Here is a 25,128-nt window from a genome sequence, read left to right as displayed (position 1 = left end):
GGCGCGCCACCAAGGGTCGGCCGGCCTTCCCCTTGCTCCTTTATATACAGGGGCAGGGGGGCACCCTAGGACACACAAGTTGATCATTGATCCCTTAGCCGTGTGCGGTGCCCCCTCCACCATAATCCACCTCAGTCATATCGTCGTAGTGCTTAGGCGAAGCCCTGCGCCGGTAGCTTCATCATCACCGTCATCACGCCGTTGTGCTGACGAAGCTCTCCCTCGACACTCAGCTCGATCGAGAGTTCGTGGGACGTCACCAAGCCGAACGTGTGCAGATCGTGGAGGTGCCGTACTTTCGGTACTAGGATCGGTCGGATCGTGAAGACGTACGACTACATCAACCATGTTGTCATAACGCTTCCGCTTACGGTCTACGAGGGTACGTGGACAACACTCTTCCCCTCTCATTACTATGCATCACCATGATAGATCTTGGTGTGCGTAGGAAATTTTTTGAAATTACTGCGTTCCCCAACAGTGGCATCCGAGCTAGGTCTATGCATAGATGTTATATGCACGAGTAGAACACAAAAGAGTTGTGGGCGTGGGTATATACATATTGCTTGCCATCACTAGTTGATTCTTGATTCAGCGGTATTGTTGGATGAAGCGGCTCAGACCGACATTATGCGTACGCTTACGCAAGACTAGTTCTACCGACGTGCTTCGCGCACAGGTGGCTGGTGGGTGTCAGTTTGTCCAACTTTAGTTGAATCGGATTCAATGAACAGGGTTCTTTCTGAAGATCAAAAGGCAATCACTATACCGCGTTGTGGTTTTTGATGCGTAGGTAAGAACGGTTCTTGCTCAGCCCATAGCAGCCACGTAAAACTTGCAACAACAAAGTAGAGGATGTCTAATTTGTTTTTACAGTGCATGTTGTGATGTGATATGGTCAAGACGTGATGAGATATAAATTGTTGTATAAGATAATCATGTTTTGTTAAAGTTATCGGCAACTGGCAGGAGCCTTATGGTTGCCTCTTTATTGCATAAGATGCAAGAGCCATATAATTGCTTTACTTTATCGCTATGCGATAGGAATAGTTGCAAAAGCGATAGTTGGCGAGACGACCATGTGACGACATGTTGATGAAGGTCAAGATGATAGAGATCATGGTGTCATGCCGGTGACGATGGAGATCATGACGGTACTTTGGAGATGGAGATCAAAGGCACAAGATGATGATGGCCATATCATGTCACATATTTTGATTGCATGTGATGTTTATCTTTTATGCATCCTATTTTTCTTAGTACGACGGTAGCATTATGAGATGATCCCTTACTAAAATTCAAGGTATAAGTGTTCTCCCTGAGTATGCACCGTTGTGATAGTTCATCGTGCCGAGACACCACGTGATGATCAGGTGTGATAAGCTCTATGTTCACATACAACGGGTGCAAGCCAGTTTTGCACACGCAGAATACTCGGGTTAAACTTGACGAGCCTAGCATATGCAGATATGGCCTCGAAACACTGAGACCGAAAGGTCGAGCGTGAATCATATAGTAGATATGATCAACATAGTGATGTTCACCATTGAGAACTACTCCATCTCACGTGATGATCAGACATGGTTTAGTTGATATGGATCACATGATCACTTAGATGATTGTAGGGATGTCCATCTAAGTGGGAGTTCTTAAGTAATATGATTAATTGAACTTAAATTTATCGTGAACTTAGTCCTGATAGTATTTGCATATCTATGTTGTAGATCAATTGCTCACGTATAGCTTCCCTGTTTTATTTATGATATGTCCCTATAGAGAAAACTACGTTGAAAGATGTTAGTAGCAATGATGCGGATTGAATCCATGATCTGAGGATTATCCGCGTTGCTGCACAGAAGAATTATATCCTTGATGCACCGCTAGGTGACATAACTATTGCAGGAGAAAATGCAGACGTTATGAACATTTGACAAAGCTCGGTATGATGACTACTTAATAGTTTAGTGCACCATGATTTACGGCTTAGAACCGGGACTTCAAAAATGTTTTTGAACGCCACAGAGCATATAAGATGTTCTAAGAGTTGAAATTGGTATTTCATACTCATGCCCGTGTCGAGAGGTAGGAGACCTCCGACAGTACTTTGCCTACAAGATGGAGGAGAATAGCTCAACCAGTGAGCATGTGCTCAGATTGTCTGGGTACTACAATTGCTTGAATCAAGTGGGAGTTAATCTTGTAGATAAGATAGTAATTGACAAAGTTCTCTAGTCACTATCACCAAGTTACTAGAACTTAGTGATGAACTATAATATGCAAGGGATGACGAAAGTAATTCCCAAGCTCTTTGTGATGCTGAAATCGGTGAAGGTAGAAATCAAGAAATAGCATCAAATGTTGATGGTTAACAAGACCACTAGTTTCAAGAGAAGGGCAAAGGGAAAGAAAGAGGAATTTCAAAGAAGAATAGCAAGCAAGTTGCTGCTCCCATGAAGAATCCCAAAGCTAGACCCAAGCCTGGAACTGAGTGCTTCTACTGCAAATGAAATGGTCACTGGATGTGGAACTGCCCTAGATACTTGGCGGATAAGAAGGATGGCAAAGTGAACAAAAGTATATTTGATATACATGTTATTGATGTGTACTTTACTAGTGTTTATAGCAACCCCGCAGTATTTGATACTGATTCAGTTACTAAGAGTAGTAACTCGAAACGGGAGTTGCAAAATAAATAGAGACTAGTTAAGGGTAAGGTGATGATGTGAGTTGGAAGTGATTCCAAGGTTGATAAGATCACCATCGCACACTCCCTTTACCTTCGGGATTAGTGTTGAACCTAAAATAAATGTTATTTAGTGTTTGCGTTGAGCATAAATATGATTGGATCATGTTTATTGCAATACGGTTATTCATTTAAGTCAAAGAATAATTGTTGTTCTATTTACATGAATAAAATTTTCTATGGGATACACTCAATATAAATGGTTTATTGAATCTCGATCGTAGTGATACACATATTCATAATATTGAAGCCAAAAGATGCAAAGTTAATAATGATAGTGCAACTTATATGTGGCACTGCCGTTTAGGTCATATTGGTGTAAAGCACATGAAAAAACTCCATGCTGATGGACTTTTGGAATCACTTGATTATGAATCGCTTGATGCTTGTGAACCATGCCTCATGAGCAAGATGACTAAGACTCTGTTCTTCGAAACAATGGAGCCAGCAACAGACTTGTTGGAAATAATACATACTGATGTGTGCGGTCCAATGAGTGTTGAGGATCGCGGCGGGTATCCTTATTTTCTGACCTTCACATATGATTTGAGCAGATATGGGTATATCTACACTACTAGGGAAAACCCTAGTAGTAGCGCGGGTTTAATGCCCTCTAGTAGCGCGGGCAGACACGCTACTAATAAGGCACTACAGCTATTACTTAGGAGTAGCGCGTGCGACACGCGCTACTGCTAAGACACTTAGCCGCAGCGCTTGTCCACTACCACGCTGTTGTTACTCTAGCTAGTAGCAGCGTGTCTACTATCCATCGCTACTAGTATTCTTTTTTATTTATGTTTTTATTTTTAGTGTATTTATACGCCGTTATACAAATTTTGGTACAATACTATGAGGTTTATATCATTATGTCCATAACAGTGTGTGAGATGAATTTTGGATTAGGTTCAAGTGAAGGAAATATATGGTGCATGTCAAAAGTATACTACTAATCCAAACTTGATCTAGTTTGGACTAGTAGTACTTTCGATGTGCACCACATGTTGCCTCCACTTGAATCTAATCCGCCAGCACAAGCTATTTAATCATCATCATAGTCATTACCACCAACAGTATTTATTTAATCAGCATAGTCATAGTGTAGCACATCATCACCTTCAAACTCATTCTAGCTAGCTAATCACAACCAACACTAGCTGCGGTAGCTATCTAATCACCACCAACACTAGCTAATAATAATAATCATAGTCATAGTGTAGCACATCATCATCTTCAAACTCATTTCTAGCTAGCTAATCACTCATGCTGCTCTTTCTCAGGTAAAATAACATAAAACATGTGTAGCACTCCTCCTTCATCAAGTTGGAGCATGCGGATGAACCTGTCTCCTAATTGTGGGCTGCACTTCTGATTGCTGCCCCCTAGTACTTCTCTGCGATCATTCACAATTTTGCTCCAGTCTTTCACTATTAAGTATTCCTCACTATTAGAAATCCTGAATGCACTAAAGTGCATTGTAGGATATCTTGGCCGTAAGCTAACAATATTCATGGTACCTTTAGTCTCGATCCAATGAGGCACAACATTCATCGGGAGTCCCTGTTGAAGAACATCATATAGTAACATACTTAGCAATGAAGTTTAGCTTAAAAATAATGTATGCAAAAGATTCACTGAGGACAAATAGTAAAAATCTTACCATCTTTACTAAATAGATGTGAACGTAGTTCAATACGAACACTATTGGTCGCACGTTTTGAGTACTAACATTTCTAAGTGCAGGAAGAAAATTTGTCTTGACAGTATGAAGATCCTCAAGCCATGAAACATAATGACTTCTCTCCTCGCAGTTTAGTTCAGCCCCGGGACAGTAGTAGGTCATGTCTACCAAGCGCTTGACATGTTTTCTTGAGCGGAAATAAGCTAACAATAGAAATTTGTTGTCAACTATTTTTGAATAAACAATATCAAAGACATAAATATGGTTAAGAAACTCACATAATGGTATAACAGGAGGTGTATGCACATCGACCCAGATGTCGATATTACCTTCAATATCATCTTCCGGACGAATATCAAAGGTGATAACCATATCAGGCTCAAATGCATAAGTCTTGCATAGTGCTTTCCAAGTTTTGCATCCAAAATAGGTGTAGTCGTCTGCGTTGTATAATTTTGCATGGAAAATACAACCATGCTCGGTCTTCAAGTAAACTCTCTTTACCTCCATAGTATGACTGAAACCTATCTTATCCAAGACAAAAACTCTTGCATGACAGGGGATACGCTAGTAGAATAGTAAAAAAATTATAAGTTGAAGCAAATGAAGCAGATGTCATGCTTAATTACGAAAAAAGACTTGTCGTTGTGACTTACTGTATCCACTTCAAAGTTCTCGTCCAGCTTGATGCTGAAGCGCCTATCATCATCTAGGAAGATTCCGTCGCACAGGCCGCGCTCGTCTTCGTAGTATTTGCAAATACCGAAATCCATTTCGTCGTCAGACATTTCCTATGTTCATAGTTGAAATATTAATTGAAAATCGATCGAAGACAACTACCAGGATACTCAACACACAAATCCGGGGCACTCGATATTTCCTACATATTCTGGCACAAGTCATGCCAAAATTCACGGAAAAATCCGGCATGACCTTTGCTAAAATAGGACATATCGAGTGCCTGAAATTTGCCGGAATGGAAATGAATCAACACTCCGGAAAAACATAAGCCACTCGGAGGTGTAACCTACAAACATGACCGGCCACTTGGGCAACCACATATCCTATTTGAGCAACACAAGATATACATTTCAAAATATCTTATAAGACTCATATTGACAAGAGCATTCAATAAGAAAAACCAAATCATAAAATAAATAAGTATTCAAATTAGCTTGCATTCAATAAGCAAAAGTAAATCATCTCATGCGTCTGTACATCGTCGAATGTGACATGTTCAACTAGTTCTATTAATTCAACTAGTTCTTACGATTAAATCTAGTCAATTAGTTCTATACCTAATAAAATGAATAATGACATAAAAAGGCCTATGCTTTGCAGGAATGTTGACTCCTTCCCGGTGCGGCAAATCCCGGGCACTCGATATGTCCTAGTTTGTAGCACAAGTCATGCCGAAATTCACGGAAAATTTCAGCATGACTTTTACTAAAAAGTGGACAAATCGGGAACCTAAAATTTGCCGGAACAGAAATGAATCAACATTCCGGCAAAACATAGGCCAATCGACTTCATTCCCTGGAAACAACAAAGCCACTTGGGCACAATCGAACCACTTCAATAATAGAATATGCAAATGAACATCAATGACATATATCATATAACAACAATCTTGTTTTTTGTTTACATAGCAACAATTAGTTTAACCAAGTTTTTGAAAGAAAAATAATTCTGTTTTTTGTTTGTAGCTAAATGCCATAGCTATTGTCTTTTATTTATAGCTAAATGCTATTGTTTTTTGTTTATAGCTAAATGCTACTGTTTTCTATAGCTAAATGCTATTGGTTTTTATTTATAGCTAAATGCTATTGTTTTATTTATAGATAAATGATGCTATTTTTTATTTATAGCTAATGTATATACCCTCTGTTAATGCCCTAGCTAAATGCTATTATTTATATACCCTCTGTTAATTTAAAGCTAAATGGAATTACTGTTTAGGCATTTTCATAAAAAATTGCCCTAGCTAATTTCCTAAAAAATCTATTTTTTTCCTTAATGCTAAAAAATTCCTACTATCCTAAACAAATCTAGGGTTCATATGAAAACCTAGGGTTCATTTAAACATCATCACAGCAGCAACATATATATGACCACATCTATCTAGGGTTGATATGAACAAATATATATGAACAAATCATCACAGCAGAGAGTAGAGAGAGAGAGGAGGGTAGGGGAGAGGAGAGGCATAGCCTTACGGGGACTGTGGCGAGGGAGGGGCAAGCCGCGTCGAGGTCGGGGTCGGGGCTCGGGCGCGCGGCGGAGGGCGGCGTCGAGGTCGGGGTCAGGGGCGGCGTCGAGGGTGTGCAGCGGGCGGCGGCGGTGGTGAGGTTGAGGGCGGCGGCGGTGAGGTCGGGAGCGGCAGGGCGACGGCGGCAATGAAGTAGTTGGGGGAGAGGGGGAAGTGGAGGGGAAGGACTTAGCGAAATTTTGAGCCCGCGCGGTCGGGGGTTAAGTCAAACTAGCAGCAGCGCGTTTGGCTGGAACGCGCTATAGCTAAGTTAGCTATAGCGTGTTAAGCGAAACGCGCTACAACTATTCCTTTCTGTTTTATAATATCAGTAGCGCTTTGCCCTGAAAAAACGCTACTGCTAAGTCTAAGCATGTAAAAACTTCAAATATATACATTGGTCATCATTGATCTTTTTGTGTAGAACCTAAATAGTCAACCTGAATCCTCACAGTACCTGTATAAGCACTGGTGAAGATTCATATTGCAGCCACAAATCCTACACATATAGTTCAATGAAGACCAAGTGCTCGAGATAGTTTGAGAAGTAACATATTTAAGGTGGTAAACACCTGTTCGCTTAGCAGTATGGGACTAAACTTAATTAGGTGCAATATTTAGCAGCAACGTGTTTTGAAGAAAAACGTTGCTACTAGTACTTTAGCAGTAGCGCGTCCTTGGAAGGGCACTACTACTATATCTAGCCGGGGGGCAACGCCGTGGCAATTATAGTAGAAGCACTTGTTTCACCTAGACCGCTACTGCTACCGTGCTATTAGTAGTGCGGTTTCTTGAAGCTCGCTACTGCTAAATAAACCGTGCTGCTGCTAAGATTCTGTGTATAAGGTTTTTCCTAGTAGTGCTACTTGATGAAACATAAGTCTGAAACGTTTGAAAAGTTCAAAGAATTTCAGAGTGAAGTGGAAAATCATCGTAACAAGAAAATAAAGTTTCTACGATCTGATTGCGGAAACAAATATTTGAGTTACGAGTTTCATCTTCATTTGAAACAATGTGGAATAGTTTCACAACTCACGCCACCTGGAACACCACAATGTAATGGGTGTGTCCGAACATCATAACCGTACTTTATTAGATATGGTGCAATCTATGATGTCTCTTACCGAATTACCACTATCGTTTTGGGGTTATGCATTAGAGACAGATGCATTCACGTTAAATAGGGCACCATCTAAAAATCCGTTGAGACGACACCGTATGAACTGTGGTTTAGCAAGAAACCTAAGTTGTCGTTTCTTAAAGTTTGGGGTTGCGATGCTTATGTGAAAAAGTTTCAACTTGATAAAGCTCAAACCCAAATCAGAGAAGTGCGTCTTCATAGAATACCCAAAAGAAAATGTTGGGTACACCTTCTATCACAGATCCGAAGGCAAGATCTTTGTTGATAAGAGTGGATCCTTTCTAGAGAAGAAGTTTCTCTCGAAAGAAGTGAGTGGGAAGAATGTAGAACTTGATGAGGTAATTGTACCTTCTTCCAAATTGGAAAGTATTTCATCACATAAATCAGTTCTAGTGATTCATACGCCAATTAGTGAGGAAGCTAATGATGATGATCATGAAACTTCGGATCAAGTTACTACCGACCTCATAGGTCAACCAGAGTATGGTCTGCACCAGAGTGGTATGGTAATCCTTCCTGGGAGTCATGTTACTAGACCATGACAAACCTATGAACTATGAGGAAGCGATGATGAGCCCAGATTCCGCAAAATGGCTTGAGGCCATGAAATCTGAGATGGGGTCCATGTATGAGAACAAAGTGTGAACTTTGGTTGACTTTCCCAATGATCGGCAAGCCATTGAGAATAAATGGATCTTCAAGAGGAAGACGTACGCTGATAGTAGTATTACTATCTACAAAGCTCAAATTGTCGCAAAAGGTTTTCGACAAGTTCAAGGTGTTGACTACGATGAGATTATCTCACTCGTATCGATGCTTAAAAGTTTGTCCGAATCATGTTAGAAGTTGCCGCATTTTATGAAATCTGGCAAATGGATATCAAAACTACATTCCTTACTGGATTTATTAAAGAAGAGTTGTATATGATGCAACCAGAAGGTTTTGTCAATCCTAAAGGTGCTAGCAAAGTGTGCAAACTCCAGCAATCCATCTATGGACTGGTGCACGCATCTCGGAGTTGGAATATACGCTTTGATGAGTTGATCAAAGCATATAGTTTTATACAGATTTTTGGAGAAGTCTGTATTTACAAGAAAGTGAGTGGGAGCTCTGTAGCATTTCTGATATTATATGTGGATGACATATTGTTGATCGGAAATGATACTGAATTTCGGGATAGCATAAAAGGATACTTGAATAAGAACTTTTCAAATAAATACCTCGGTAAAGCTGCTTACATATTGGGCATCAAGATCTATAGAGATAGATCAAGACGATTGACAAATTTTTTAATGAGTACATACCTTGACAAGTTTTTGAAGTGGTTCAAAATGGAACAGTCAAAGAAGGAGTTCTTGACTGTGTTGCAAGGTGTGAAGTTGAGTAAAGACTCAAAACCCGACCACGGCAGAAAATAGAAAGAGAATGAAAAAGTCATTGACTATGCCTCAGTCATAGGTTCTATAAAGTATGCTACGCTGTGTACCAGACCTATTGTATACCTTAGCATGATTTTGGCAAGAGAGTACAATAGTGATCTAGGAGTAGATCACTGGACAGCGGTCAAAATTATCCTTAGAGGACTAAGGAAATATTTCTCGGTTATGGAGGTGATAAAAGAGTTCGTTGTAAAGAGTTATGTCAATGTAAGCTTTTGACACCGATCTAGATGACTCTAAGTCTCGATCTAGATACATATTGAAAGTGGGAGCAATTAGCTAGAGTAGCTCTGTGCAGAGTATTGTAAACATAGAAATTTGCAAAATACATACGGATCTGAATGTTGCATACCCGTAGACTAAACTTCTCTCACAAGCAAAACATGATCACTCTTTGGGTGTTAATCACATAGCGATGTGAACTAGATTATTGTCTCTAGTAAACCCTTTGGGTATTAGTCACATGGAGATGTGAACTAATCACATAAAGATGTGAACTATTGGTGTTAAATCACATGACGATGTGAACTAGATTATTGATTCTAGTGCAAGTGGGAGACTGAAGGAAATATGCCCTAGAGGCAATAATAAAGTTATTATTTATTTCCTTATATCATGATAAATGTTTATTATTCATGCTAGAATTGTATTAACTGGAAACTTAGTACATGTGTGAATACATAGACAAACTGATTGTCACTAGTATGCCTCTACTTGACTAGCTCGTTAATCAAACATGGTTAAGTTTCCTAGCCATGGACAAGAGTTGTCATTTGATGAACGGGATTACATCATTAGAGAATGATGTGATTGACTTGACCCATCCGTTAGCTTAGCACTTTGATCGTTTAGTTTACTGCTATTGCTTTCTCCATGACTTTTACATGTTCCTATGACTATGAGATTATGCAACTCCCGAATACCGGAGGAACACTTAGTGTGCTATCAAACGTCACAACGTAACCGGGTGACTATAAAGATGCTCTACAGGTGTCTCCGATGGTGTTTGTTGAGTTGGCATAGATCGAGATTAGGATTTGTCACTCCGTGTTTCGGAGAGGTATCTCTGGGCCCTCTCGGTAATGCACATCACTATAAGCCTTGCAAGCAATATGACTAATGAGTTAGTTATGGGATGTTGCATTATGGAACGAGTAAAGAGACTTGTCGGCAACGAGATTGAACTAGGTATTGAGATACCGACGATCGAATCTTGGGCAAGTAACATACCGATGACAAAGGGAATTACGTATGTTGTCATTGCGGTTTGACTGATAAAGATCTTCGTAGAATATGTGGGAGCCAATATGAACATCCAGGTTCCGCTATTGTTTGTTGACCGGAGACGTGTCTCGGTCATGTCTACATAGTTCTCGAACCCGTAGGGTCTGCACGCTTAACGTTCGGTGACAATCGGTATTATGAGTTTATGTGTTTCGATGTACCGAAGATAGTTTGGAGTCCCAGATTTGATCACGGACATGACGAGGAGTCTCGAAATGGTCGAGACATGAAGATTGATATATTGGATGACTATATTCGGACACCGGATGAGTTCTGGGGGTCACCGGATAATTATCAGAGTGCCGGGGGGTTATCGGAACCCCCGGGGGATCTAATGGGCCAACATGGGCCTTAGTGGAGAGAGAGAGAGGGCCGGCCATGGCAGGGCCGCGCACCCCTCCCCCTCTAGTCCGAATTGGACTAGGGAAGGGGGGCGGCGCCCCGCCCTTTCCTTCTCTTCTCTTCCTCTTGTGTATGAATATTTCTTCTTCCTCCCTTCCAGCGCGTACCCCACTGAAGTGAGGAAGCATCGCAACATAGAGATACGGCATAGTGTGGCATAATACTGACAATATAATGACATTGAAAGTTGATGGTGGGTAGACACGGAAGAAAGAGATCCAAGTGTTGTATAGCAAGTCCGGTGATGAGTGGAAGAAGACTAGGTGGGTGATGCAACAATACCACCTTTGCGACAACGAGAACGGGAAGGAGGGCGAGCCGGTTCCCTTTGAGATCTACTACCGGGTAGAGGAGGTAAGAAAGAAAAGGCACTAGCCTTGTGTATGAATGTTTGTTTTGTTAATTTATTGAAACCACCTTATATATGTAACATATGAAGCAAGTATTAGTAGTACGCAGTTATGAAAATGGATGAAGGTCTGACATGAAACCTTAGGGAAATGGTTTGAACACTTTGAGGAATATTTATTGTTGCTTTCCATATTTCAGGAAGTTTATGACGGTGTGGTCTAGTGGATCTGTCCGGATAGTGTGGGCCCAGATGCCTGGTGTAAGAAAACGGGCTCACCATTGACTAAGGGTGACCCCACTTTATGGTGACTCATCACAGGAAGTGAGGGCATTTCTGCAGACGTTGTTACGAGAAGTTGTTCTTCTAGGATGTACTCCCTCCGTTTTTATTTACTTCGCATATTAGCTTTGGTCAAAGTCAAACTTTATAAACTTTGACAAAGTTTCTAGACAAAAATATTAACATATACAATAAGAAATCAACACCATTAGATTCATTATCAAATGTACTTCCACATAGTATAAATTTGTTATGGTAAATATTTATATTTTCTTCTATAAACTTGATCAAACTTTAGGAAATTTGACTTCAGTCAACTCTAATATGCGAAGTAAATAAAAACGATGGGAGTATATGTAGTGGCAGAGGTGGACCTCCTGCCCGTGAGTGTTGGTTATTGCGGCAAGTTACTACGCGTTAAGTGATTGTCGCAGCTTCCTTCTCTTGGATGGGACATAGATTGCCTCAATCAAGACGATGGAGATGTCCTCCGTCCAGGTACCAAGTTATATGCCAGATTTCCTCCAACCCAATTAATGCTCACGGCGGCCTCTCCGTGTCGATGGCAAGTGGGACACGAGGAATTATGAACAACCTGTCAAACAACACTTTTAATCATCCAACGGGGGTCATTGAGATTGTCCTGTCATACCCATACGTCTGGCTCCCGTGACCCGGAATCAAATGGCGGAAGGGCTAGGGAATCCCGGACCTTAATTCCATTTGTTGTGCCAAATTTCATGGGACTGTTGGTCGGCTCCGTCTAGTCTTTGTAATTCCATGTGTCATGGCATGCGGGCGCGTGATAATCTGCCTGGTATGGCACCTTTTGCTCTGTCCTATTGATCGGAACATCGATTATTTAATCGTCGTCCACTTATGGCATTTTTGGGATGCGGTCCCATTTTTTAGCATTATGGTCTGGCCGGATGGCGTGTCTTGGGATGTCTGGACGGAGTTTGATTGCTGCGGCTAGCCAGACGTGTTTTCCCATGCATGCCCGGCCTTTGAACGTTGTTGCGGGCTTGATGGTGTGTTTTGCCATGTCTATCGGCCTTTCGATGTTAGGTCCTAGCCGGTTGGCGTGTATGCTGCACGAATCGCACTCTCCCCTAGACCATCACTCGTCTAGTCGGTTCGTTTGGTTTTCTTCTGCCCATGTGGTTCCTGGTGGGAGTGCCCCGTTTTGATGGTTCAGATCGTTTGTCGTGGGGTGTGGACGAGTTTCTATCGACCCCACTAGTCTAAAGAAATTAAATTCAATTCACCCACTCAAGCAAATGGCTTATCTATCGCCAAAGAAATACACGGGCAGCAATTATCGTTGTCTGAGTTAGTAAATATAAGGCAAAAACAGACGCAATACAAACATAATCATTAGCAAACAATTCATGAAAAACATCCTTCGGAGATAGTTTTTCTTTGCCCTATATGGATCATTCATAAAATATGTTTGACATAATTGGTTGCGCAAGGGGTCATCTAGTAATTATAAGATCTAGCATCTGCAGCTATAGGGGGATACAGAAGAGTATATATTTGCACCACCTGGTGCAGTGCTATTTAGAGCATCTCCAATAGATAATGTAAAATACATCACCAAAAAGTGCTAGACGTAAAATTTATATCGCCAAAAACACCCAACTCCAACAGATGATGTATAATAGTTGATGTAAAACTAGTGCTCTAACAAATGATGTAAAACTAGTTGAACTACTACATTATTTCAAACATACCAAGTTCATTTGAAGCTAACATAGTTCCTAAAACATAATTAAATATAGTTCAAACTACTAAATCACACCAAACCACTACTACTCTGAGTCTACTTGAACTACATCAAACAAAAACTACTCATCGTCGCTCTTGAACTGCTCCTAGAACTCATCTTTGTGGGGGTCGCCCCAGTCGTCGAGCTTCTCCTCCTCCTCCTCCTCGAGTCATCCCAACCTGACGAGTCAGACACGACGGGGATCACCGTCGAGGGGCTGACCTCGTCCTACTTCTTCACCGCCTTCTTCTTCTGCTCGGCGTCACGCTTCCAATAGAACTCCCGCTTAGCTTGGACATAGTCTGGATGCTCCCTCGCGAACCTCGCGAGTGTCGCTTCATCTCGCCTGGAGCAATGGCGATGACCGTCTTCTTCTTCTTCTCCCCCTTCTTCTCGTCCATCCACCGTATCTTAAGATTCTTTGACCCGATGAACTCCGCATCCTCTCGGGTTTTGATCTCTGGGAAGTTCATCTCGTTCCTCGGCCGGCCAAAACGCCGGGCGGCGACGTCATACACACGTGCGGCCACCTCCGGGTACTTCAAGGTGCCGCCAGTGCCCAGTAGCGATAGTCGTCGCACTGGAACTCGACACCAAAGTCCCCAAGCGGCTTCCGCACCCCGAAGAAGCCAGTCTTGCTCTTCGCGGCCTGTGCGACTTTGAGATGACCGGTGGAGTCGAGCCGTGCTGCTTCCAAATCAAGCGACTGCACGGTGATGGTTGAGCGGTTACGGCTTTCAAATTGAGCGACGACGCGACGATGGAGAAGCTTCAAATTGTGCGGCGACGGCGACGGAGAAGCTTCAAATTGTGCAGTGATGAGGATTGTGGAGGTCGGAGGCTATGTAGACGACGAAGGAGAAGCTTCAAATCGCACGGCGTCAGTGGAGCAGCAAAAAAACGACAGATTTGGGCGCTTTCGAGGCGTGGGTGACGGATCCGACGGCGGCAGGGGTAGGAGGCCGGATCTACCGACAGCAGGGTACAGTGATGTTCCGGTGGGCAGGCGGCGTGGTGTGGCAGGGCTCCGCGCGGTGAGGCTGCGTTTTCACCTGGCGCAGCCAAGTGATGTATGTTTGCATCACTTAGTGATGCATTTTACATCTAAAGTAAACTCAGATGTAAAAGATTTACATCTACATCGTGTATTGGAGGTACGTTTTTTTTTGGCCTAAGTGATGTATATTTCGGTTATTTTTACATCTACATCACGTATTGGGGATGCTCTTACATATATTTTTGTGAGGCATATATTTTTGTTTTCGCTCTGACTAATTAAGAACACACTTATATAATAATGTAGGTTAATTCTCAAAACAAGCAAATAATAGTTGCCTCCTACAGTACAAATATGAAGGCAAAATGTCCAGGTTAAGGAATAATAAAGAACTGCGACTGGTTGGGGGAAACAAACCACCCTAAATTTATGCACATGCATAAAGCCCTTTCCACGATTAGAATGCTGCAACAATAGACCAAACATGTGTGTGGTCAGGAGACAGTAGCAGCTTCCTGGTATATCATTCCGAAAAATCCGGCCGCATCCGCAGCAGACAAAGCCCTCTTCCTCTTCCTACAACGTCCTTACGAACCACTACCTGTCAATACATCCAAGTTTTTTCCTCTCTGAGACGTAGCTTTGTGATATTAATTACCGGCATTGTTCATCCTGGGGAAGGAGCTGCGAGGAAGATGGAGATCGCTGCCATCGCTCTTATTCTGGCGACGATGATTGCCTCCAAAGCCGCAGCGCAGAACAACGGTTGCTCGAGCGTGATGATGACCCTATCCCCATGCCTTGACTTCATCGGAAGCAAAGCCCTGGAGCCCGGCTTCTCCTGCTGCACCACGCTCGCCGGCATCGTCCAGACCGACCCCCGTTGCCTCTGCATGGTTCTCGATGGCAGTGCGGCGTCATTTGGCATCGTCATTAACCACACGAGGGCCCTGGAGCTCCCTAGCATCTGCAAGGTCCAAGCACCGCCGATTAGCCAATGCACAGGTCTGTAAATGTTACGATCCATTGCACCCTAGAGTAAGTAACATGCCGCTTCTTAAACTCATTACATCAGACTTCTCAAATTCCAGCCATCCCAGTTCCTCCAGCAACAGCGCCAGAAGACCCACCGGAGGAGACGAGCAACCAAGTCGCAGATGCACCTAAAGGTAAAGTCATAAATATAAATAAGCCTAAACATGGAACATACCGTGTTTTCATTTAAGATGCTTCATTATTATTTTCCTGTACAAAATGCAAGATCAAAATTTGCTTCGACTATGTCGTCCATTTCTGGCCAAATAAAAGTTTTGGTACACATTACTGCAGAGTACACGAGTATTTACCACCCTAGACCAATGTAAGTTAAAAATTTCTGGTGATCAAGGTAAAAAACTGCTTCCAGAACTACACGATGAGATCAACAGTAGTCTAATGTTCCTCCAATCCAGTATGCAATACATGGTGAAAACTCAAGGACTAACTGCTACATCATTCAATTTAATGCAGGAAGCCCGAATTCGAATGCAACATCAAGCTCCAGGAACTCAAAGAGTGCGGCAAATTTGATGGTCACTATGCTTATACCTACATGTGCATTAATCTATGTCTTCTAAGTGTTGGACAGTTTCATTTTCTGCAGCCTTGTATTAAATGACAAGACCAATAGAATACCATTTAGTATGATATATCTTTCCGATGAGTCTCAATAAAAAAATGTCGTGTCATTCAGTATAAGAAGCCAATTAACTCCAGCGGATGTGAAAACATGAATTAACACGTATAGCTAGCTACGTTGACATAACATTTTCTGTCAAGCATACTTTGCCTGGTATTTTCGAGTTATCAAACTGTTCTGCAAGTAATTATTTGAGGTTTCGTTTGTGCATAACATGAATAGCTGCAGTGATGTAACATGTTTTTAGAAGTAAATTTTGCCTGGGGATTTTTGACTTACCAAACTAGTTTGCAAGGAATCATTTGAGACTTGGTTTGTGCAAAACATGAATTGAAGTAATATTTGATGGAATAGCATACTTGTTCTCACTAGATATATTAGTACTCATTTCATGAAAGCAAGAACGATAAAATTCCACCAAATATCGCTCACTCTTTTGGCCTCCTAGGTATGCATGCGGAACAGATACGGTGAAACAAAGGATGTATAAAATAGCTGCTGTGACGTAACATGTTCTTAAAAAGTATACTTTTCCTTGGATTTTGACTTACCATATCAGTGGTATATTGCCTTAGTAAAATGCATCATGGTCCTAATTTTTTTGGAAGTTGGTCCTAATTCTTCAAAATTGCACATCTACGTCCTAAAAGCATCCAAGTCGTTCACGGCAGGTCCTATGTAGCTCTAATCCCGTTTGACCGGCACGTGACGCAAGTTGACCGCCACCACATAGGCAATATTTTGAACAAAACACCCTGATTTTTGTGGCCTCTCCCTCTCTCTCCCTCCCTCCCTCCCTCCCTCTCTCTCTCTCTCTCTCATCACATCCCAGTCAGCCATGGAGGAGCTCCCACTGCGTCAGGTACGGCCTACAGCCGCCTATCATGGCCAGCAGTGCTTGTCGAGTACGTGTTGTTGCTGTGGTGCTAAGGTCCAGGCTGAGTAGCAGCCTCACCATCATTTGCACCACTCAGACCAAATCATTCATACACACAAGCACAATGTGGCTCCAGGCATTGTCAGGAGACACAATTAACTAACTAGAGCAAACAGTGATGTGAATACGGGCCCGTTTAAGCAGAGAGATGGACGGGGAGAAGAAAATACCAAAAAAGATGGCCGTGTGGCATGCTCACCAGCCCGAACGTGATGGCGAGGCGTTTGCTGGGTACATGTCGTGCAGCACAAGGCGGGCATCTGATATGTACCCTGCCGTGCGTAGCTCCTCGTGTAGCTCGCACACATCTCTTACACCTCCCTCTGCTTCGTCTGCGCCCTTGCCTGGCTCATCTGGGATAGGCTAGCGAGCATGTGTCAGCATAGCACTGGAGAACCGCGACCTGCTCTTCCAGCGCGATTTGTCCTGATAAGCTGGCGCTGCCTCTCCGGTAAAGCATTTCGTCGAGCACGTTAATTGCTCCCCCAAAATCAGGTTCTTGGCAGATCATCACCTGCCGTGCGCCCTGAAACTTTATCCAGCAGAGTGCCATGTCACGCGGCCTGAAGCTCATCCAGCAGAGCGCCATGTCGTGCGCCCTGCAGCGTCGTGCAGTTGCCTCCACCCACCATTGCCACTGTTAGACTGCTGGAGAGAGAGAGAGAGAGACCTACGTCAGGGTTCCATCATTGCCATTAAGACGCTTCCCTTTTCCGGCATGCCCCAAGAAAATCTCCTCCGCGCGATGGGGATGCGTACAGAGAGCAGGTTGCCGTTGACAGAGCCACGCCAGAACGTTCAAAAAATTAGAGGACGGAATTTTTCAGGTGGGTTTTGGAGGAAATGTTGTCTACTACCTCCATTCCTAAATATAAGTCTTTTAAGAGATTCCACTATAGACTACATACAGAGAAAAATGAGTGAAACCTATACTCTAAAAAGCGTCTATATACATCTAAATGTAGTCTCTATAGTGGAATCTCTAAAAAGACTTATATTTAGGAACGGAGGGAGTACATGGCAGTGGTCAATCTGCCACCTGTGGACATGAACGACTTAAATTCTTCTAGGACATAGATATGCAGTTTTACAGAATTAGGACTAACTTGACACCTCCAGAAAAATATTAGGACCTTTGATGCATTTTACTCTATTTCCTAGGAATGAGAATCTTCATGTGTACAAAATCACTTCACAGAACTCACATTTACTTGCCATTAACTAATAAAATAACCATGAGGGTGGTAAACATTAATGGTATTCGAAACAAGGAACAAGAAACAACAGGATTAGGAAACACATGTACCTGTTCACGTCTCGAAGTAAGAAGCACAAAAAGGTATATGGAGAGTATAAGATATAAATGGGAGTCCTCATTGGAAAAAGCAATTCATCCCTCCAATGCCTGTCAAGAAATTATCTGCATCTGTGATTATAGTCTGTGTGCAAGATAGGGCAGAAATATTTTGGACATAAGCGTTTCATGGGAAATATGCAAGGGGTTTGTTTGTCAAATCACAGTTATAATGTATTACTTAGCTGTAAACAGTTACCTGTACATCAGAGGATGTCAGATTATCAGTATGCTCTATAGAGTCAATATTTCACGGGCATCAAGTGTGCTATCAAAGAAGGTGTGTTCATTACACATAAAAACACTTGCCACTTAAGGATTTTAGACCCTTATCAGTGAAATAATAGCAAATCACCCCCAAAAAAATATGGAACGTTAAGTTTTATCTTCAGAAGTTCAGCAAATCATCATCAGTCATGTCAAACACAAAACGTAATAAAATAGGAACTGTAGCCTAGTAATCTACCAAAGATGAGGCAACAAAGAATTCGTGACTAGTACTGTCCACAGCATGACATATTATGGACAGTATACTCACTAAAAGGACTGGAGAACTCATGTTTAAATAATTATCTACCATGGATTCAGTTCTAATATATAAAATAAAATTGTCTAGCTAATGACAATAGAGCCTCAAAGATGATTCCTTTGCCCATTTTCGAAAAAACAATTGATTTCCTTGATTCAAAACAACTGGCCTCAGCAACATTATGAAACTCAACATGATAGGGACTGTCATCATCAGGAAAAAATTAACTCAACATGTGTTTCAAAGTAGCTAATTGCTGAAGGAATAAATCACACCATTCATGCAGAACCTTTACTGTAACCAGCAGATCTGATTAAACTAGAACATGAACATTAGGGATAACTGAGGTAAATAACAATAGAACAAAGACACATCATCACATCTCCAACTATGCTTCCATCCAGCTTAATTCAGTTTGATGTTTCTTCATAAGTCGGGAGATATCCTGTAATGATCTCTCTAATTACTTTGCCATTAGGATTCTCTTGCTGGCAGTTCTCTTCATTATAACCATTATCATGATGATCTGGAAGCTGAATATCCGGAAGCAGTTTGTCGTTGCAGTCCAGAATTATATTGTGAAGCAGACAGCACACCAGGATGATACTCGGTAACTTATTTTTATCAGGCCTCCACATGACTTTGTGCAAGATCTTCCAGGAGCCTTTCAGCCGTGCCAATGCTCTTGTTCCAAGCATCCTTGCAGTTTTTTGCCGGGCATTAAAGTTGACCATTGGGGTAGATAGACTTTCTCCTTGGTACGGAGTCATAAGCCATGGCAGTAGAGGATAACACATGTCACCAACAATGAATTCCCTTATTTCTGAATCCTCCCCTGATGTTCTGACAGGACCATTCAAGCGTTTTCCAGCCTCGCAGAGCTTGTAAAACCCAGAGCATTTTAACAAGCGTGAGAATGTCATGCTCCCTGGCCATCCAGTGACAATATCAATAAATCTCATCTCATTGTCAACAATACCTTGTAGGAACATACTGTAGTTTTTCGCAGGGTCACACCAGTCTTCAGATGACTCAACAGCAGGAAGCGTCATGATAATGTGTGTGGCATCAATGGCACCGCAGCAATTTGGTAGACCAGAGACAGCCTCCAACCTAGCTTTGATCTCCTCCATCCTCTCCTGGCCCGGCCACACCAAATGATGCCGAGCCCTCTCTTCCATCGACTCGATAAACCTCCATGTGACTTGGGAAACAGTAGACTGCCCCACACCAAAAGCAGCTCCAACGGACACCTGCGAATCCCCAGATGCCAGCCTCCTCATGGCAATTGCTACTTGCTTCTCCACACTAAGCAGTCTCCCCTCAATGTTGATCAGCCCAGAAGGCGGCCTCGATATCAAATCCTCCCGTACAATCGAGCAGATGTACTCAAAAGTCCTCCTCGATGTCCTGAAGAAGTACCTGAACGCTTCCTCATCATCTGAAGGCACTGGAGCACGACCACCTATCCAACAGAGTGAATAAAAAGTCAGAATTATATCTCTAAGATTCGTCTCGACAGCATCGCATTGCAATGTCGCAATTTATCTACAAGATTCGTGCTTCCAACAAGAACACGGCCGCCCACACCAAAATCTTGGCAAAATACGTACACGAACACACCAAACACAAGATTGGCTGCCGAATGGAGCGATTTTTTTTTTGGGGGGGGGGGGGGGGGGGGGGGGGGGGGGGGGGGGGGGGGGGGGGGGGGGGGGGGGACACTGTCAGGGTTTGGAGGAGATGAAAGCGCGAGGGTTTGGGAGGTGCGGTACCTGATTCGGCTTCCTTGTGGAGTTCCGCGTGCTTGCTGAGGAAGACATACCACCATTCCGTATCGGGGCCACGAAGGTCCGCCGGAAGCAACGCCAACGAGCCGCCGGACTTGGTTCTCTTGACCTTGCTGGCGTCCTTGGTCTTCGCCTCGCTGGAGTCATCGATCTTGGTCTCGCCGGAGTCACTGATCTTCCGCTTGGCCTTTTTGGGCTTCTTCACCGGAGCCATCTTCTGACTCCTCTCCTCTATCCTGCCGCCGCCTTCCAACCCTTCTTGCTCTTGTCCGGTGGCTTTCTCTTCGCTTCCTTGGGAACCCATGGTGCTTCTACCAGCAACACCGACGAGTGGGTCTCTCAAGAACAAAAGACGCTAACAGGTGGGGCCATCCTATTGCCGTGTGCCAGTGTGGGGTCCACATGTTGCATCATTTTTCCTTTATTTATTTTATTTAGAACACAATATTTCTGCTCCCTTATCCTTCATAATCTTGATATGTATGGCAATCAATACAAAATAATAATGCGAAAAGCTTACCTTCAGCCGGCTTATGCACGCCCGAGCGTCCGCCGCTTACGTAGTCAGATCAATCCTGATCAAGTGAACACGCCGACCACAAGTCAATCCCGCGCGGCCAGTCTTTTTCTTGCAATAAGAGTCTTGTTTCGATAGATTTCTGCAACATATGACTAGTTTCAGAAACAAAGAAAAAATGATTCGATGTTGAAGGTTTTTTTTTCTGCAACTGGAGTCTTGTTTTAAAATATTTCTGCAACATATCTTTTGTTTCAGAAAGAAAAGAAATGTTTTGATTGTGAAGGTTTTTTCTACAACGAGGGTCTTGTTTCGGAAACATAGCCCGAGTTGCAGCACCGCAGGAGCGCCCGGCATTAAAGAGTGAGTAGTCAGACATTGCAATATGAGGCATGTTTCAGAAACATAGCTCTGGTTGCAGAAAACGTCGAAGAAGCGCCGGGTGTGACAGGTCGTCGTCGTCATGCTCGGTTGGAGCTAGCACCTGCTCGCGGGGCTGAGACAGAGAAGGAGCAGCAACTCCGGCGAGCACAGCAAGGACTAGTTCCCCCGACGCCGGTGGCAGCGATTTTGCGGTAGTGGGGGCTGTGATGCGGAGCATCCTTCCATCATCCCCATGGACTCTACACCGACACATCAAGCCCCACGTGGACCTATAACAAGAGCTAGAGCACGTACTTTGGAAAACGAGGTGAACTCCCTCCTACTTAGCTTGCATATGGATACGAATGGAACATTATTGCTACCTCACCAAGATACGCTATGTCTCGTTAGGTACGAAGAGGAACACCACCAAGAGGCTCAGGAGCACCCCCCAAGGAGAAGAGGAACCACCCCAAGGCCACGCGAACCAAGACGGAGTGCAACAACAGCGCAACTGGAAGTCCCAGGTGACCCCGTGCCCACGGACTATCCAGGGAGTTGACGCTGGAGCACCCCGTGCGCACGGGCATGTACCGTGCCCACGGGACCCCCGTGCGCACGGGCCCAACCTACCCCATGCGCACGGGCCTCCCAGGATGGATGGCTGAGATCCCCAAACCGAGCCCCTCTTCATCTCTTTCGACCCCAAGACTATATAAACCGTACCTAGGGCTATGTTTAGGGTTAGCAAAGTATGAGATGAGATATTTGTGAGCTTTGCTCCTTCTACCTTCCCACTTGTGGAATCAAGGCCCCTTGGGGAAGAATCCTAGTGGATTTCAAGACCTCCTCTAGGAGAAGACTATCTTCAAGACCTCCTCTAGGAGAAGACTATCTTGAAGACCTCATCTCCTAGGAGTGGGAAGAACTTTGTCATTGTATCTTTCCTTTGATTGTGTTTGTGACTTGTGGATATTGTATTGCTATTCTAGTGGATGTGTAATTGGGGAATTGTTTGAGTGATTTCCTCTTTGTGTTCTTGAGAGTTTGCCCTTTTCCCCCTCCAAGTGTGAAAAGACCCCCCTCTAGGATTTCATCCTATATCATTTTGGTATCATGAGCAAGGTTGATTCACATATTGGAGTCCCATCCCCCCATTTGCTAGCTTGATTTTGTTGTTTTTCGTCCAAATTCAAAAATCCCCATAAAAATAGCCTAATTTTTTTTCTTACAATTTGTTGGGTCTTGTGAGATTTGATTGTTTTGATCCACGAATTTGGAGTTTGGCAAGTGGATCTACCCATCTTCCTGCTTCCCCACCTTCCAAACCCTTGAAATTGCCTTACCTTGCAAAATCCCCACGGATCCGAAGCCTTTCATCCGCTCCCAGCACACCCCGCGCACACAGGCCCTCGAGACCCCGTGCACACGGGCCTCACTTACCCCGTGCGCACGGACCATCCAGAAACTTTTGGCCATCTTTTGTTTTGCACCATTTTGCTTCCATACCAACACTCGTGTTCTTCCGCACTATTTCTCGTGGTTGTTTGAGTTTCGGACCGCGGTTTCTCTTGTGTCCTAAGGTGTTTCGGCTACTTAGGCGCATTTGGACATCATCATCGCCGCCACTCGATCATCAACTCGGACACCACACCGGCTTCAACAACTTCTTTCTTACCGTACGATCGGACGGTAACCTCGACGACATCTCATTTTGCTTTTGCATTGATAACCCGAGCCATTTCGCGTTGCTTACCCATCGAGACTAGCAAGTTGAGAATTGCCGGGCCACGCTATTGTGCATATCTTACATACTTGTCTCATATCATACTTGGCTCTAGCTTCAAAAAAACAAGAAAAGCTTTTAAGCAAAAGAGGAGCAACAAAGAGCTTGTAAGCAATAGCATCGAGTCATTTTTGCATATCATCTTCGACACCTCATACGTAGCATAGTTGGGATTGAAGACGGCACGTTTCTCTTATAGATTGGTGCACATGCGTATCTAGCCCATTTGAGAAATCGAGCTAGCGTCTCTCTAGTATTCGCACAACAAGAGCATTTTTCGTGGTTGCACATTTTGAGCTCACCCCTTGGTTGTGCGGATCCCATCTATCTTTCGTGTGTGTGTTCCTAGTGATATCATTCGGTTTGATCTATTTGTTTTTACTTGCATTTTTGTGAATCTTCTCAACCTTATCGATATCTTGACTAACATTTGCTTGAAATTTTTGCCACCATCCTAACCGAGCTCCTCCATAAGCCTTTTACTTGTAGGTGTGAGAAACAATTTCCGGTACCAATTCCCCTATTATAGCATCGTGAGATCGTACTTGTTACATCCACAATCTTCGGAAAAGGTAACTTTGGTTTTGTTCTCTCATTTTTCGTACTCACCACCACTTTCTCATGATGGATAGGCCAAGTACTTCTACCAACCCACTCTTCATGGAGCAAGACGACGACATGAACTCCTTCGTCACCAAGAGTCACCTCTTTGGTGCACAACGTGCTTTGCATCAAGAGCAACAAGCTATGAGTGAACGCATCGACAACCTTGCCGTCGACTTGCGACTTTTCGAGCAACGTACAAGGGACTACTTCGACCACAAGCTCGACGATCACAGGCAAGAGAATGACGCAAGGATGGACAAAATTCGTGCTTTGTTGCTCAACCGCTCGTCTTCCACTTCAAGAAGGAGCCGTTCAAGCCGCCACTCCGACTTCACCCTCTCCGGCTCAAGTACACCGACATCGAACACTCTTTGTCGAGCCGCACACACCGACCGTCAAGCAAGCCTCAATCCCCTACGAGACACCAACTCTCAAGAGCGCCGACAACATCAAACTCAAGAGGCCTTTGCGCTGGCACGAGAACGTCAACGACAACGCCAGCATGAAGAGGAAGAACGCGCGCGCCTACACCAACATGCACAAGATGCCCAGACACAACGTCAAGAACAACAACTCCGTGACGAGCAAGCACTTGCGGCACAACAAGCTCTACGCGATTCGAGTCGAGCCGTTGCCGACCGAGGCCGTCAAGCCCGTGAACAAGAGGAAGCACTTAGCGAAGAAATTCAAGAACAAAGATTTCAAGCTCGCGTGCATCGTCAAGTTCCTCCGCGAGCTCGCGAAGCTCCCCCACAAGCTCGCCAACACCATCAAGTTCATCGAGAGCATGAAGACAATGGAAATCCTCCACGACAAGAGCAACATGAGGTTGACAACCCTCCGCGTCAAGAGCACCACGAGTTGAACAATCATCTACAACATGGGCGTCATCATCCCCGACCCCAATACAATGAAGAGCAACGCTACGACAAGCTCAAGTTCACCATGCCCAAGTTCAACGGAAGCAACGATCCCGAAGAGTACCTATAATGGGCATTGAAAGTTGACAAGATCTTCCGTTTGCACAATTATGAAGAAGAGAAGAAGATCGCGATGGCATCCCTTGAGTTCCAAGACTATGTCCTTATTTGGTGGGAACAAGTCATTGAGCGCCGAGAGGCAAGAGGTGATCCACCCATCACTACTTGGGCGCAAATGAAGGATGTCATGAGAGCACGCTTCGTCCCTACCTACTACAACCGTGATCTCTTTAAGAAATTCCAACAACTCAAGT

The 25,128-nt window shown here is 43.6% G+C and overlaps 2 protein-coding genes across 2 annotated transcripts; one reads left to right on the top strand and one right to left on the bottom strand.

Moving 5' to 3' along the window:
* The first annotated feature begins 15,029 nt into the window (after positions 1–15,029).
* LOC125536321 (non-specific lipid transfer protein GPI-anchored 5-like) lies at positions 15,030–16,194 on the top strand. The gene is made up of 3 exons (XM_048699516.1): positions 15,030–15,339; positions 15,426–15,484; positions 15,765–16,194. Exons 1-3 carry the CDS (start codon positions 15,030–15,032, stop codon positions 15,948–15,950), a joined length of 555 nt encoding a protein of 184 aa, XP_048555473.1. The 3' UTR covers positions 15,951–16,194.
* A 2,817-nt stretch (positions 16,195–19,011) lies between these two features.
* Positions 19,012–20,958, bottom strand: LOC125537073 (protein ANTAGONIST OF LIKE HETEROCHROMATIN PROTEIN 1). Its single transcript, XM_048700367.1, has 2 exons — positions 20,608–20,958; positions 19,012–20,297 (listed from the first exon to the last, which is right to left on the bottom strand). Exons 1-2 carry the CDS (start codon positions 20,924–20,926, stop codon positions 19,243–19,245), a joined length of 1,374 nt encoding a protein of 457 aa, XP_048556324.1. The 5' UTR covers positions 20,927–20,958; the 3' UTR covers positions 19,012–19,242.
* Between the last annotated feature and the right edge of the window lie 4,170 nt (positions 20,959–25,128).

Source organism: Triticum urartu, chromosome 2 (genome assembly GCF_003073215.2).
Source record: "Triticum urartu cultivar G1812 chromosome 2, Tu2.1, whole genome shotgun sequence".
Classification (NCBI taxonomy): domain Eukaryota; kingdom Viridiplantae; phylum Streptophyta; class Magnoliopsida; order Poales; family Poaceae; genus Triticum; species Triticum urartu.
The sequence above is the reverse complement of the archived record's forward strand: the minus strand, read 5'-3'. Positions and strand labels throughout refer to the sequence as shown.